A 15,000-nucleotide genomic window follows, 5' to 3' on the forward strand; every position below is an offset into this window, starting at 1 on the left:
AGGGACGCAAGCAGACAGGCGGGTCAATCGGTAAAACCGGTTGGGTTTAGGGAAGGAGGAGGAGGGTGGGTCGGCCGATTGGCTGGTCGCCCAGTCAATCATTCCATCAGTCAGTAAAGCCTGGTTTATACTTCGGCGTCAAGTGACCGGCGTAACTCACGGCGCATGCAACGCGCGCAGCTGTGCAATTATACTTCTGCTGCTGTCTCTGTTGGTCTGCATTAACACTTCCGAAACGCTAGTTGGCAGTGAGGGGTAAATGTTCCTCTGTGTCGAGTTTCTTCACTGCTGTTTTGCTTTTCCTGAACACTTCCGGGATGTACAAGTGGCTCAAACTCGCTCATTTTGAGGCAGGAACCGGCGGACGTGCAACAACTTTAACTATGAGGTAAACACAAAACAAAACTTTCCATCCGGAGCTCCTTCACCGGACTCCACACTTGTAAACAATCGCTCGCACCATTCGTGCAGCTCTCGGTCCCGCCCAGACTCATCAGCGCTACCAAGCCGACCAATCACAGAACTTGCGCTACGCATCGTTGCGAAGTGTAGTTACATTTTTTGAGAGGCGCACGTCAGTGACGCCAACGGCCACAGTGAAGGGCTATGCGTCAGCGCTGTAGCATACGCCGGTGTTTGACGCAGAAGTATAAATCAGCCTTAAGACAGACGGTCACTCGACAGCGGCCTCCGGTGGGTTTACGGGAGAACAGCGTGGGCGCAAACGGCACTCGCAAGAGTCATTTTAGATGCGAAAAAGCACACACAGCGGCCTCTACACAACTACACAAATGCGTACCTACCGGGGCATATTTTACGGTCTCCAGAAACGTTGAGAGGAATAAGTTTCTAGAATGAGCCTGGGTTGTATAAAATTGACACGTTTAGGGTCTGATTTCTTTACAAATCTGTGGTCTTCCCTGCCTGATTGGTATATGATATGAAGTGGGTCTCAGACCGGACAGAAGCACTGCATTAAATTACATTACCGCCATCATGTCTTTAAAACGTGAGAGTTTATCTTACCTCAGTATTTTCAATAGAGTTTCTATGCTAGCCTGCTGATGCTGATGATGCTAACGTTAGCGATCTTTCATCTCGTTTACACTTGAACAACTGAATGATTGCTTAAGTCTATTTAACTGAATATATTTTAATTACATTACAACATCGATGCTATAAAAGGAGCCTTATGAAATTGAAAATATTCATATTAAGCTTTCACCGGGAGTTCATCACTGGCCACCAAACACACCAGTTGCACCTTGGTGGACCCATGACTGGTTTAAAGGGATTTTTCTCCCTATTGTTTCCAGTCAGGGGATCAATTCTTCATGGCTCCTTTGATCAGCAGCTCTGTGGGCTCTACCTTGGCTCTCATAGACTCGCTTTAGTTCCTTGTTTTGTTTTGTAAACTGTTTTGTTTGTTCTGTCCTAAGTATAGACCTGACCCACCATACCACCCCCGGTCCACCTCTGTTCCGCCTCCTTCCTACTCAAGCAACCAGTTGGGAGTGTCTGGTATCCACTCCCCTTGAGAGGAGGTAATGTCACACCTGTTGTAGTGCCCTCATGTGGATACTTGAGGGCACTAGCATTTATTTTGTCTCTGCATGTGTCCCTGCACACGTGATCAATTGTTTTCAGCTGTTTCTAGTTTGTTTAATTGAGCCCTGTCTTTATAAGCACTGTTCTGTTGTGTTTTAGTTGCCTCTTAGATTTATGCTTTATACTTTTGGTTTCTCGTGATTTGGTTTGTTCCTTTAAAGGGCACCTATGGTAAAAAAATCTACTTTTCAAGCTGTTTGGACAGATCTGTGTGTTGGTGTAGTGTATAGACCGTCATACTGGGGTGATATGAACACACCCAGTCCTTTTTTTTCAATTTAACTACAAAAAAAGGGTCGGCCAATTGGAGCTGTTTTCAAATCGATCGCACCATTACGTAGGTGTGCGATCCCCCCGCCCACCGAATTGATTGACAGCTGCGCGCATTAACATGTTCCGGTAGTCGCGTGTATATGTCAACAAGACCAGACATACGCAAAGCAACCGGGAATAAAAGGTCTGTTCTGTTCGCTAGGATCAGCAATCATCATCAAATGTGATTAAGAGTGAGTTTCACATGTTTAAAGTGTTTTAAAACAGAGTATGTGTGTAATTAATTACAGCGTTTTACTTCAGCTTTACTTCATCAGCACAGCCGCGTGTCAGAACAATTATAAAAGAAGACGCTTCAATCCCGGTTTGTGGACGTTAAATCAGGTTTATTTTGTACATTAGCATCACAGATATCCACACAGTACTTGAGGTTAGCCTTAACTAAGCTAAGCGCGCTCTGTCTGTCTGCCTGCCTGCCTGCCTTTGTGTGTGTGTGTGTGTGTGTGCGTGTGTGCGCGTGTGTGTGTGCGCATGTTTGTGTGAGACTCATCAATGCAACTTCACAATACTGATTAGTAAAGGTTAGTTCTTACTGTAGTATCTCACAAACGCTACGTGAGACCTTCTTCCTTTAAGTCGGTCTGTTGTCTGACGCAGCTGAGGGAGGAGGCATGTAGAAAAAGTGGGCAGGCAGAACTCGGCTTAAAGGCACAGTACGACAAAACCACCCCCTGCTGGAAATCAGTATAAAAAAGTATCTTGTAAAAGGTATAATGAAAAATCTGATGGGTATTTTGATCTGAAACTTTATATACACATTCTAGAGACGCAAAAGACTTATATTAAATCTGAAAAAAGGGGTAACCAAGGTGCCCTTTAATCACTTTTGTTTTGTATCTTCTTGATGTTTTGGATTCCTGCTCGTTTCTTGTCTGCACTTTGTTTTTTGGATCATCGTTGTTTAGTTTAATAAATTTGGATCTTTTCTTGTTTTTGTGAAATCCTGCCCCTGGCCGCTGTGCTCATTGAAACTTTCAGAGCAGCAGAAATGTTTCTGTAAGCTTCCCCACCTCAAGCTGCCTCAAGACACTCCTGTCTCGGAGGTCTACAGACAATTCCTTTGTCTTCATGCTTGGTTTGAGCTTTGACATGCACTGTCAACCCTGGGCCCTTATAGGCAGGTGTATGCCTTTTCAAATCATGTCCAATCATCTGAATTGAGCACAGGTGAACTCCAATGAAGCTGCTGAAACATCTTCATAATGATCAGTGGAGATAGAATTTACCTGAGCTCAATCTAGAGCTTCACGCCAAATGCTGAATACTGATGTACATCTGACTTTACTGCTTTTTTTATTTTTAATAAATTTGCAACAATTTCAAAAACTCTTTTTCCACATTGTCAATATAGGAGATTGTGTGTAGAATGTTGAGGAAATCATTTAACTTAATTCATTTTGGAATAAGTGAAGTGCTATCAATACATTTCACAGCACTGGATATGTGTGTTTTAGCATTCACTCACTCGGCTGATCAGTGGACGCTGAAAGAGAGGGCGTGGCTTTGGGTGGAGTTGTGGGCGGAGTCTCGCGATCGTTCTGACAGAGAGATAGATCGACAGATAGAGACACAATCACAGGGAAATCACTGCTTATTTCACATGTATATCATTAGGAGAGGTTATCTTACCTTACTTTCATCCATCCTTACTCAAACATGCGCTGCTCTCATGGATTCAAGTTATGAATCAAGCTTTCAATGACAAGACGGAAAGAGGATCCGGCTCCCGGTCGGCTAACAGCGGTTTTAGCATTAGCTAGACCACTTAAAACTGAAAGGTACTTAGCAGTTGTTGTTTTACAGAATTAACAGTGTTTACACGCAGCTATATTTAGCTACCCGGTCGCTGTGAGAAACTTGTTGCTTCGTCGTTCTCCGTGATCAACCTAAAGACTCCAATCTGCAGCAGAATTAATCATTCACATACATTTATGGCTCTAAAGTCCACCGAAAACTCCCTGACAACACACTCCCTGTTTCACAATGCTCAGGTACACTCAGTTTGATTCCTAAAAACACTAATAAACAGCATAATGGTAATGGAAAAAAACGAATAAAGTAGGACCACATGAATCTGCACCTAGAAAAGCCCATTATTCAGTCTAGTTATATGTAAATGTATGCAAATATGTATTTATTCAGCTTTTAATATTATATCAGTTATATATTATTGAATTATAAGCACGTTTTTGATCATATACAATACAGTTATATTGCGTATATACAGTTGAAGTCAGAATTATTAGTCCCCGTTTATTTTTTTTCCTCATTTTCTGTTTAACGAAGATATTTTTCAACACATTTCTAATCATAATGGTTTTAATAACTCATTTGCAGGGCCAGATGGAATCTGCGGATGTTTTTTGCCATTTCTGCGGAGAATTTTGATAATCTGCGGATTTATTTTGCAAGCATCATAACTAAAACATTAATATGTGAAATAAAAAGTAATACATTTTTAACTTTTATTTAATGTTTAAATTGCCAATCCAATTAGATCCACTTCATTTGGTAAACAAAGCAAGTCTCTCATATAATATCTCTACTAAAAGACAAACTATTACTGTACAAACTGCATTGTACATAAATCAGATGAACATTTTCAATATTACTGTAATTAATAAAAAAACTGAATAAATTTAGATTTACACACATTTACTGAAGTAAATAAACAGAATTAATGATGTGCTAAAAATCTGCGAAAGTCTGCGTAACTCTGTGTGGGCCTACTCATTTGTAATTGATTTATTTTATCTTTGCCATGAAACCAGGCTCAGTTGGGCACGACCATTTCTCTTATGGCCAAACGTTTTGTGCAGAGCTGCAGTCCAGGCGCACTTTACTTTCACCAGTTGGGTTTTCCCTCGCCACTGGCTTGCATGGTTCGGGATCTGTAGAGCTGTACATTGATGGATTTGCTCTTCAGTGTTTGGACTCTCAGTAGTGATTATTAAACCACACTGAACTGAACTAAACTGAACTTCTGAAAACTGGACTGACACCGTTTCAATTTACCCTGATCTTCTATGTGAAGCTGCTCTGACACAATCTACATTGTACAAGCGATATTCGAATAAAGGTGAATTGAATTTTTCAAGACACTCCTATACAGCTTAAAGTGGCATTTAAAGGCTTCACTATATGTTAATTAGGTTATCTAGGCAGGTTAGGGAAATTAGGCAAGTTGTTGTACAACAGTGGTTTGTCTACAGAACAAACCATCATTATGCAATAACTTGCCTAATTACCCTAACCTGCCTAATTAACCTAGTTAACCCTTTAAATGTCACTTTAAGCTGGATAGAAGTGTCTTGAATAGACACTATCTAGGGCCCTATCATACACCCGGCGCAATGTGGCGCAAGGCGCAACGCAATTGTTGTTTACCTTGTTGTTAAACTATAATAGATTTTTCAATAGACCATAACAAAGACGGTCTATTGTCCAGCACAGAGCGTATTAGTTGTGCGCCTCGCTTACACACTGCTTAATACACACAAGATGTAGAGCAATACGCAAATATCTTTACAAATGAAAAAGAATTTAAGGATTAAGGGATATATATATATATATATATATAGGATATAATAAGGATATATATAGGATATACATATAAGGATTAAAATATTACAAAACATATTATTTTCTAGTCTACATAAATATAAACACCACCGCCTTCATGCCTTCTTCATCTCGGGAGGCTTTTTCAGTTCATTCAATTCGCATTTGTATAATGTTATTATTATTAGCAGTATTATTTATTATATGCATATTTATATTTGTTTTATTAAAAACAAGCTAATATTTGTCCACCTGCAGGTTTTAGACCATATGGGGCACAGCATGTGTTTTAGGATATAACTCAGGTTTTTGAGCACACTTAGCTGTCACTCAAGTGGCCACGCCCTAAATTATGCAAATTTAATATAAAGGAAACGGATGAGTTATAAAAAAAATTCACCCCCTCACAGTTGTCATGAAGGGTAATATTAGCTGTATGACCCAAAATCTTTCTTTGTAGCAGGCTGTAAACACCTTTTTTCTGCTGTAGAGTTGGCCATTCTAACAGTGGGCTCAATTGAAATTTGCTCTGTTTTGGAGCCAGGAGTGGCCAGGACTAGCGGAATTTCGATAAATTGCAGTTTTAGTTACTGCAGTATTGGCTTCCTGAGGGAGATCGGGAGGTTGCCGCTTGGAAAAATGACAAGTGTGAACACAAACCAACCGAGGAGGTGGCAGGGGGAGACAATCGATCTTGGGTACGGTCCAGGCAAATGAACCAAGGGTTAAAGCACCCTAACACGCCCTGAATGCATTTGCGCCCTGCGCTTTGCACTTTGCGCATGCATCATCAAAAAAAGAGCCCCTAGTCTATTATTATGTGCTGTCATCATGGCAAAATCAAAATAAATCAGTTATTAGAGATGAGTTATTAACACTATTATGATTATTATGATTATTATTACTATTATGAACATCAGAAAGATCCGACCCTTCTTATCTGAACATGCAGCTCAACTCCTTGTTCAAGCTCTTGTTCTCTCCAAACTGGATTACTGCAACTCTCTGCTAGCCGGGCTTCCAGCTAACTCTATCAAGCCTCTTCAGCTGCTCCAGAACGCAGCAGCACGAGTGGTCTTCAATGAACCTAAACGAGCACATGTCACTCCGCTGCTAGTCCGTTTGCACTGGCTGCCAGTTGCTGCTCGCATCAAATTCAAAGCTCTGATGTTTGCCTACAAAGTGACTTCTGGCCTTGCTCCTTCTTATCTGCACTCACTTCTGCAGATCTATGCGCCCTCCAGAAACTTGCGTTCTGTGAATGAACGTCGCCTCGTGGTTCCATCCCAAAGAGGGAAGAAATCACTTTCGCGAACGCTCACGCTCAATCTGCCCAGTTGGTGGAATGAACTCCCTAACTGCATCAGAACAGCAGAGTCACTCGCTGTCTTCAAGAAACCACTAAAAACTCAACTATTTAGTCTCCACTTTACTTCCTAATCTGCAATTGCCTCTCTGAATATCAAACTAACTGTACAAAAAAAAAAAAAATTACTAATACTACTAATACTTCCCTTCTTAGACTTTACAGACCTGAAACTTGCCTACAGCACTTATTCATTGTTGCTCTTAGTTGTGTAAATTGCTTCCTTGTCCTCATTTGTAAGTCGCTTTGGATAAAAGCGTCTGCTAAATGACTAAATGTAAATGTAAATTAGAAATGTGCTGAAAAAATCTGCTCTCATTTTAACAGAAATTGGGGGAAAAATAAACAGTGGGGGCGAATAATTCTGACTTCAACTGTATATTATTATTTTACAAAATTTTGCGTATAAATCTGCAGATGGCCCTACCAAGTGACACTCTGAACCAAATATAGATATTTAACATGTTAGAAAATGCTTTTATTTCAACAGTTTCACTAACACAAAATCAAATGCATTCAACTTATAAATAACTTATGTCCATATCAAACGCATTAAACATTTCTCTCTGTGTATTTCAAGTCTCAGTAAACAACACCAGAGTAAGAGCTGCACGGCCGGAGGACAAAACAATCCCTTTTAAAGGAACAGTTCTCCCAAAAAAGTAATTGAACACCCTCATGCAGTTTTAAAGCTTTGTGAGTTTCTGTTGAACACAAAAGAAGATATTTTGAAGAATGCTAAAAAAAAAAATTGTTACGTTTCCAGCTTTCTTCGAAATATCTTCAACAAAAGAAATTCATAAAGGTGACAGAATGTTTGGGTGAACCATCTTAAAGTGAGCTAAATCTGACATGATTATCTTAAAGGCACACACTGATGTACAGATGATGCATAAATACTGCTGAGCTTCCCCGTTTTCCTAAATTACACTGCCTGAAGAACAGCAGCAGCCTGTAATGTGCTCTCACATGAATAAATGAGTAATGTGCACCGTTAATGCAGCGTTTCAGTGCGTGTCACAGGGCTGCAGGTGCAGCGTTAGCGCCCCCTGGCTGTGGAGCTGCAGGAGACGCAGAAACTCCTCCGGCATGCGGTGAACGGACCCGCTCCTCATCTGGTCATAATAATGGTAAGGAATGGGGTTTTCCTGCAGGTCGGTGCCGAAGGGCCAGAATCCGTACACGTGCACGTGCTCACACATTTCAAGTGCAGCGCTAATTAGCATAAAGCCAGTAGAGAGGCGCCTCTCCTTGAGGCCACGCCCCTTCCAGAAGCGGTCCAGAGCACGCAGGTAATGTGGGCTGAAAAACAGCACCGGCTGCTGAGGTCTGATTGGCTGCAGGACTCGGAGGACCCGGAGGGATGGCGAGGTGCAGATTACATATGCAAATGCAGGAATAATGAGGGAGGAGTTTCCGTACACACTGACACGCTTCACTAGCGGACCCGGTTTCTTCTCCAGGTTCCTGTATCCACTGATAAACACACACACAGGGTATGTTTAAAGTTTAAACCACACAACTTACAACTGAAAATGGTCAATATTATACACAACGGCTGTGTTTCAGTGGAAATGCAAATGCTCATTTTGAGGCTTGTTGAAAGTGTCAACCTCAGTCCCAATTAGTACTGGAATGTAAAAATTACATAAACATTTGAGTGCATTCTTAAAGGGTCACTAAACACCAAAACACATGTGTTGAGCTGTTGACAGTCGTATATGTGTCCCACACTGCTATAAACACTATTAGGACACCTATATTTCACTAAAAAGTGTAAATTGGTTGTTTTTGCGTTATTTCAAGCAAATTCGTACTTCCGGTTTGAAACGAATTTTTGAAGCTGCGTCACGGTCATGACATAATAGCGTGTATTCCAGCATGCAGACTGGATGTCTGTGCCAGAGTGTGTCTTATTACGTCTTACAGTGTGCTGCATTAATGCATGAGTAAGGCTTGGTTCAAACCAATCAGCGCGCTCTATTGTGCAACTTCATTACTATTCATTAGCGTCACCGTGTTTACGCCACAGAGACGCCACGTTGTGTTGGCAAAACAAGCGTGAAGTGTTGCTTTTATAGTTTGCTGCCATTAAGTTTCGTTTTCATTTTCTCTCTGTGAGAGCTCAGCTGGAGTCACGTGTGGATTAACAGTGTACGCGACGCTCGACAACAATAACTTACGTGTCTAAGGAGGATTATTGTTTACCTGAGAGCTGTACTCATCTGCAAACGCTAAAATTTGCTTGTAACGTTTAGTCTCCTCTTCTAAAGACGCGGCTCTAGTTGCTGGTGATTGTTCTGTCTCTACAGATTTGGTAAGTGAGCGACCAGTGCTCTTTGTTTATTCAGTTTGTTCGTATCGAATTAAGTTAACTATTGCACTGAGTGCAAACATAGCACCGCATTTTGTGACCGGAATAACACACGCGGCTTTCTGACACTACCTGCCGTGTGCATCTAAGTTTCCGGGAAATGCGGAGGGTTTTTTTCTCTCATTCGCCGTGCGGTATCAAACATTGCATGAAAAATACACGCTTAGAGCAGTTCCTCGAATCAAATATCTCGTTTGTCGCGAGGAACATGACTGAATTCCCTGAATAAAAGAGCCAAACTGCAGTTAAAGTCCACCATTTAATAATTTGGCAAATAATTCGACTACAGATGTCCACGTAGGTTAAACACCATCACTTTCTCATGTGTGAGTATTTTGACTGAAACTCGCGCGTGCCCAAATAGACACTCCCACACCCTCCCACTTTAGTTCCTCCGACACTCCCCCCTAAACAGAGCTGGACACGCCCACTTTTCTGACTTTTTCCAAAGTAGAGGTGTGAAAACACCCTGCTGAAACGAGGGGGTTTCATGGCCCTTTAAACAAATGACTGTGATTGGCTGTGAAGGTCATCGGGTCACCCCAGGTGTAAACCGAGGCTGTATCCAAAATTGCACCCTATACTTGTATGCTGCATTCACTCTAGGGTTGGGCCGATAGACGATGCCATTGTCCATAGCAGACACCACCACGATGCTAAGTCGGCATCGCGATCCTCCGCCCCGCCCCCGTTGCAAATCCGCTCGCGAAAAATACACACTCAGACCCTGTTTACACTAATAAGTCTTAGTTTTTAAATGGCATTTTAGAATGAAAATGATCCACTCTGGTGTTCACCAAGCATGTCTGAGCAGCCCTCCTTCTTTCCACACTACCGCTGAAAACGCACGTCACGTGACCACACACACACTATGGCTGCGTCCCAAACCGCCTACTACTCAGTAAGTACTGCATTTTAATTTAAACATACTACTCGGCCGTTAGAAAAGTGCATTCTATACAGTATGAATGTGAAAAGTATGAATGGAATTCGGACGTACTACATTCACCATTTTGACAGTCACTTGATACCTGCGTAATTTGCGTCGCATTACTCCCATTCATGAATTCGCTCGCGGGGCATCATGGGATAGAGCAGCGTGCATGGGATGCGCACTTCAGAATCTCGCCGGAAGTAGTAAGTCATCCGGGTACTTCTCGCATACTGCACACTACTCAGCACACATACTGATTTTAGCGTACTGTATAGTATGGAAGTACGCGGTTTAATCTTTCTCTTTTACGCTAGTACTTAGTCATTTTAGCGAAAACCTCAGATACTGTTGGTTGGTTTCTGTTGGTTGTGCACCTTTTTTACCAACCAGGTTCGTCAATGCCATTATACCGACACAGATCACTCTGCTTATTCACGAGTCCCACGGAAAAAGTGATTGACAGGAGGTAATTATGTGTGTAACGTCTCTTTATTCATGAATGTTTTGGTTATAGGTAAAACAAAGTTAAAACAGTAGGCTACAAATAATTAATTCATTATGAACTATTCATAAATTAATTATTATTATTAATTATTCATAATTCACTCACTGCTGCCTAAGACGACGATGCCATCGTCCATCGCGATGTTTCATATTAGACATCGTTTGATGGCAAATTGGTCGACATCACCCAACCCGTAATTCACACCAGACGCGAAAGCGTCAAGTGCGAGTGATTTACATGTTAAATCAATGCAAAGATGCGACAAGACATCCTGCGGCGTGATACGCACGATTGAGGCAGCGCGAATAATGCAATCGCGCAAATGAAGCAGTGCAAGTTATGCGTGATAGACGCGTGTATCCCGCGAATCGCTCGGGTTCAAAAATTCGAACTTTAGCGGACATTCGCACCACGTTAACCAATCGAGAGCTTCCTCTTGTGGGGGCGTGCTTATGACGTAGTGCCTGTTGTTGGTGTACCGGGGGAAATCCTCCTAAGATGACGATGCCATCGTCCATCGCGATGTTTCATATTAGACATCGTTTGATGGCAAATTGGTCGACATCACCCAACCCGTAATCTACACCAGACGCGAAAGCGTCAAGTGGGAGTGATTTACATGTTAAATCAATGCAAAGATGCGACTAGACATCCTGCGGCGCGATACGCACGATTAAGGCAGCGCGAATAATGCAATCGCGCAAATGAAGCAGCGCAAGTTAAGCGTTATGCGTGATAGACGCGTGTATCACGTGTTTCACGCGAATCGCTCAGGTTCAAAAATTTGAACTTGAGCGGACATTCGCACCACGTTAACCAATCGAGAGCTTCCTCTTGTGGGGGCGTGCTTATGACGTAGCGCCTGTTGTTGGTGTACCGGGGGAAATCCTCCTGCCTACACCGACAACAGTTTATCAAACTGGGCTGGGCTCAGTCAGAAGCACCGCTGAAAGCCTCCATCATCCAGGTTAAGTTTCTGGTTTGAGTTCACAGAGTTGGTGCACCTCTGATTTATTTTAATTATTTGGCCTGACATACCGTTTCAAAATATTCTGGTTCCTAAAATAAAATGTGTTTTGTTCAATGTGGGAATGTTTTTTTATCCAGACAGTTAAAAAAAAAAAAACATTTTAGAGCAGTGACCACAATACCGTGATTTGTATCTAACCTATAATAACTTCCTGTATAGCAGTCACACAACATACCTCTACATCTGTCACATGATGACACTCGAATACCCTGTCAGCAGTGGTGGAAAGAGTAGTGAAAAATCATACTCAAGTAAAAGTACCACTACTTGTTTAAAAATGTAGTGCGAGTAGGGTAAAGGTATCTGCTGTAAATATTACTCAAAGTAAAAAGAAGCCCTTTCAAAAGTACTCAAGAGTAGTGAGTATTACACTGTGAAAAGCTGATGCGTTTACATGTTATTTGTGGATGTGTGTAAACGTAATATTCTGTAGTGCATTTGGTTATTGCCCAGCAGACACACAACATCATAAGACGTTAATATTAGGTTAGATTTAGGTTGTGATGTCAGGTGACCAAAATCTAAATGTCTAGCCAGCGTCTAAGAATAACATTATTTAAGGGCATTTGCTGGGTAAAACATATGCTGGAATAGTTGGCGGTTCATTCTACTGTGGTGACCCCTAATAATCAGGCACTAAGCCGAAGGAAAAAAATGAATGAAGATCCTTTTAAAATTGTTCATTCATTTTCTTTTCTGCTTAGTTTCTTTATTAATCAGGGGTTGCCACAGCGGAATGAACCGCCAACTTATGTTTTACACAGCGGATGCCCTTCCAGCTGCAACCCAGTACTGGGAAACATCCATACACACTCACACATATTCTACGGACAATTTAGCTTACCCAATTCACCTGTACCTCATGTTTTTGGGCTTGTGGGGGAAATCCGAGCAACTGGAGGAAACCCACGCCAATACAGGGAGAACATGCAAACTCCACACAGAAAAGCCAACTGACCCAGCTGGGGCTCGAACCAGCGACCTTCTTGCTATGAGGCGATTGTGTTACCCACTGTGCTGCCCATTTTAGAATTATTGCACTAAAATTTAGAGACACAAGGTGGCGCCAGATTCACAATCTACATGCAGCCATTTCTTCAGGAAACATAACAAAAAATAAAGAATATATATATATATATATATATATATATATATATATATATATATATATATATATATATATATATATATTAGCTAACCTTACTGATGAACAATACTGAGCAGGACCTAGATATAGTTTACATATATAGTTTATATAGTTTTTTCAAGCTGAGTGTTACCTGTCCTCATTTAATATCAGTGTCAATTAGAAGTTGATGCAGACTTTTAATTTGGTATGATGATGCATGTCCAACTGAAACACAGTATTGAGTAGGGGGCGGGGTTTATTGTTGAGTCCTGCCTTTCATCTTTCATTCAAAGTGAAATAATGTTTGGAGGGGCGTAGCCAAGTGCATTTCACCCAATCAGAGAAGGTCAGATTTTAATTAAAAATGACCAAAACAAACAGTTTCTCAGTGGATAACTGAATGCTCAGACTGCAGGAGTTTTAAAGTAGTTGTGTCGCAGATAGAGTTGGACGATGTCGACCAATTTGACATCATATAATGTATAAAGTGAAACATCGCAATGGACGATGGCGGTGGACTGAGCACACAGTTGTTATTATTAGGAGAAAAATAAATATATTCATGCATTTTTAGAGTCACTTGGACTCTTTCAAACACTTTGGACAGTGCTTGAACAAAATTTAAGACCTCATAAAATGCAATTAAGGGTGCTTTCACACCTTTTGCTTCAGAACCGGTCTCATTTGCCCAGTTAGCGCGGTTCGTTTGGCATATGTGGACAGGGTATCTGCTGGGTCTTAAAGTCTTAAATTCCGAAAACAAACTTTTAGGCCTTTAAAAGTCCTAAATTCACTAAAATATTGTGCTGTAGGTCTTAAATCATTTTAAACGAGTCTTTATTTTCCTATATCCATGTAAAGCTATACCTAATTGGGCCAACACCCATCCAATCACTAACAGTATTTCAATAAAAATTAAGCAATGTTTATTTATTAACTATTTACTTATTAATACGTGTTAATTCTCTAAATTTTAATAACATTTGTTTTTAATGTAATTAAGATTTTACCTTTTGCATAAGTGTAAGTCTTAAATTTGATTCATTATGGTCTTAAAATGGTCTTAAAAAGTCTTAAATTTTACTTGATAAAACCTGTAGAGACCCTGGTGAATCCAGCACTCACGCTCAGATCCATGCCAAATCAATCGGTCTGAGATCGCCTGAATAAGGTGCTCTCGGCTCGATTGAAACGAGGTCTGGAGAGGATCGATTGTAGTGAGAAAGCAAAATGATCCGAGCCCGGCTATATCACAGTGTTTTATGGATATGTAATAGGCATACGGCTATAAGAAGAGAGAATGAGTAGGGCGGGAGGTCATTCTTACCTGTACGAAAGTGAAAGCATGTTATTATTACTCTTTTATTATTATTATTATATTAACGAGAGCTGTTTATCCGTTAGGAAAATTAACCAAACTGCAGTTTTGGTTTATCTGTTATGTCTCTCTATAATGTAAAGCCTATAATGTATAATTCTAGCCAAGGGCTCTGTATGAGAAAGTCATTACTCTGATTTATACTTGGTGATGATGTCTGTAGGCGTCACCATTCAAAATTAAAGCGCAGCTTTCCGCTTATAATGTCTTGTTGCTCATTTTCATAATTAAAATAAGGACGCATGACAGCTGAGCAGGACTAAACCCTGACACTCTGACCAATGTGAGGAGAGTTTACTCACACGTGACTTGTTTTAGCTCTTTTGGTTCGTTTAGAAACTTTGCAGTGTGAAAGCGAACCGCTCCAAGAGCAAAGAGCAACACTGTAACATTTTTAATCCCTGTTTCAGAACAAGTGAATCCATTCACAGGTGTGAAAGCAGCCTAAGACTTTAATACTTTTTAAGGGCCTTCATTTTCTCATGATTTATCAACTTTTAATACTTTAAGACCCTGCAGACACCCTGCAATTCATTATTTATAGATCCTTAATTCACCGCCACCTACGACAACGATGCCATCGTCTATCGGAATGTTCTACATTAACCATCGTACAATGCCAAATTAAGGCTGATTTATACTTCTGCGTCAAGTATGTGTGTTACGGCATAGCATACGCGTCGATGCATAGCCCTACGCTGTGGCCGTCACTGACGTGCAACTCTCAAAAAATGTAACTACACGTCGCAATGACATGTAGAGCAAGCACTGTGATTGGTCGG

General features: G+C 41.0%; 2 protein-coding genes and 2 long non-coding RNA genes across 4 annotated transcripts in view; 1 reads left to right on the top strand and 3 right to left on the bottom strand.

Annotated features, from left to right (window-relative positions):
* Window positions 1-3,832, top strand: part of LOC147831392 (uncharacterized) — a 4,335-nt gene extending 503 nt beyond the window's left edge. Inside the window, exon 2 of the long non-coding RNA XR_015524175.1 lies at window positions 2,928-3,832. This is a non-coding gene — a long non-coding RNA (uncharacterized LOC147831392). The remainder of the gene's footprint in view (window positions 1-2,927) is intronic.
* si:ch73-269m23.4 overlaps window positions 1-3,953 on the bottom strand; it is a 6,171-nt gene extending 2,218 nt beyond the window's left edge. Inside the window, exons 1-2 of the long non-coding RNA NR_170123.1 lie at window positions 3,571-3,953; window positions 3,407-3,479 (exon numbers count right to left, since the gene is read on the bottom strand). This is a non-coding gene — a long non-coding RNA (si:ch73-269m23.4). The remainder of the gene's footprint in view (window positions 1-3,406; window positions 3,480-3,570) is intronic.
* Window positions 1-15,000, bottom strand: part of tfr2 (transferrin receptor 2) — a 1,009,002-nt gene that overhangs the window by 832,748 nt on the left and 161,254 nt on the right. The window contains exon 19 of the transcript XR_015945682.1: window positions 9,297-9,314. The gene's annotated coding sequence lies outside the window, so the exon portion shown is untranslated. The remainder of the gene's footprint in view (window positions 1-9,296; window positions 9,315-15,000) is intronic.
* The window catches only part of st8sia7.1 (ST8 alpha-N-acetyl-neuraminide alpha-2,8-sialyltransferase 7.1), a 21,638-nt gene continuing 13,958 nt past the window's right edge, over window positions 7,321-15,000 (bottom strand). Inside the window, exon 7 of the mRNA NM_001386515.1 lies at window positions 7,321-8,344. Within this exon, the coding sequence (NP_001373444.1) occupies window positions 7,876-8,344 (469 nt within the window). The 3' untranslated portion in view covers window positions 7,321-7,875. The remainder of the gene's footprint in view (window positions 8,345-15,000) is intronic.

This window comes from Danio rerio, chromosome 23 (genome assembly GCF_052040795.2).
Source record: "Danio rerio strain M-AB ecotype USA chromosome 23, GRCz13ab, whole genome shotgun sequence".
NCBI lineage: Eukaryota > Metazoa > Chordata > Actinopteri > Cypriniformes > Danionidae > Danio > Danio rerio.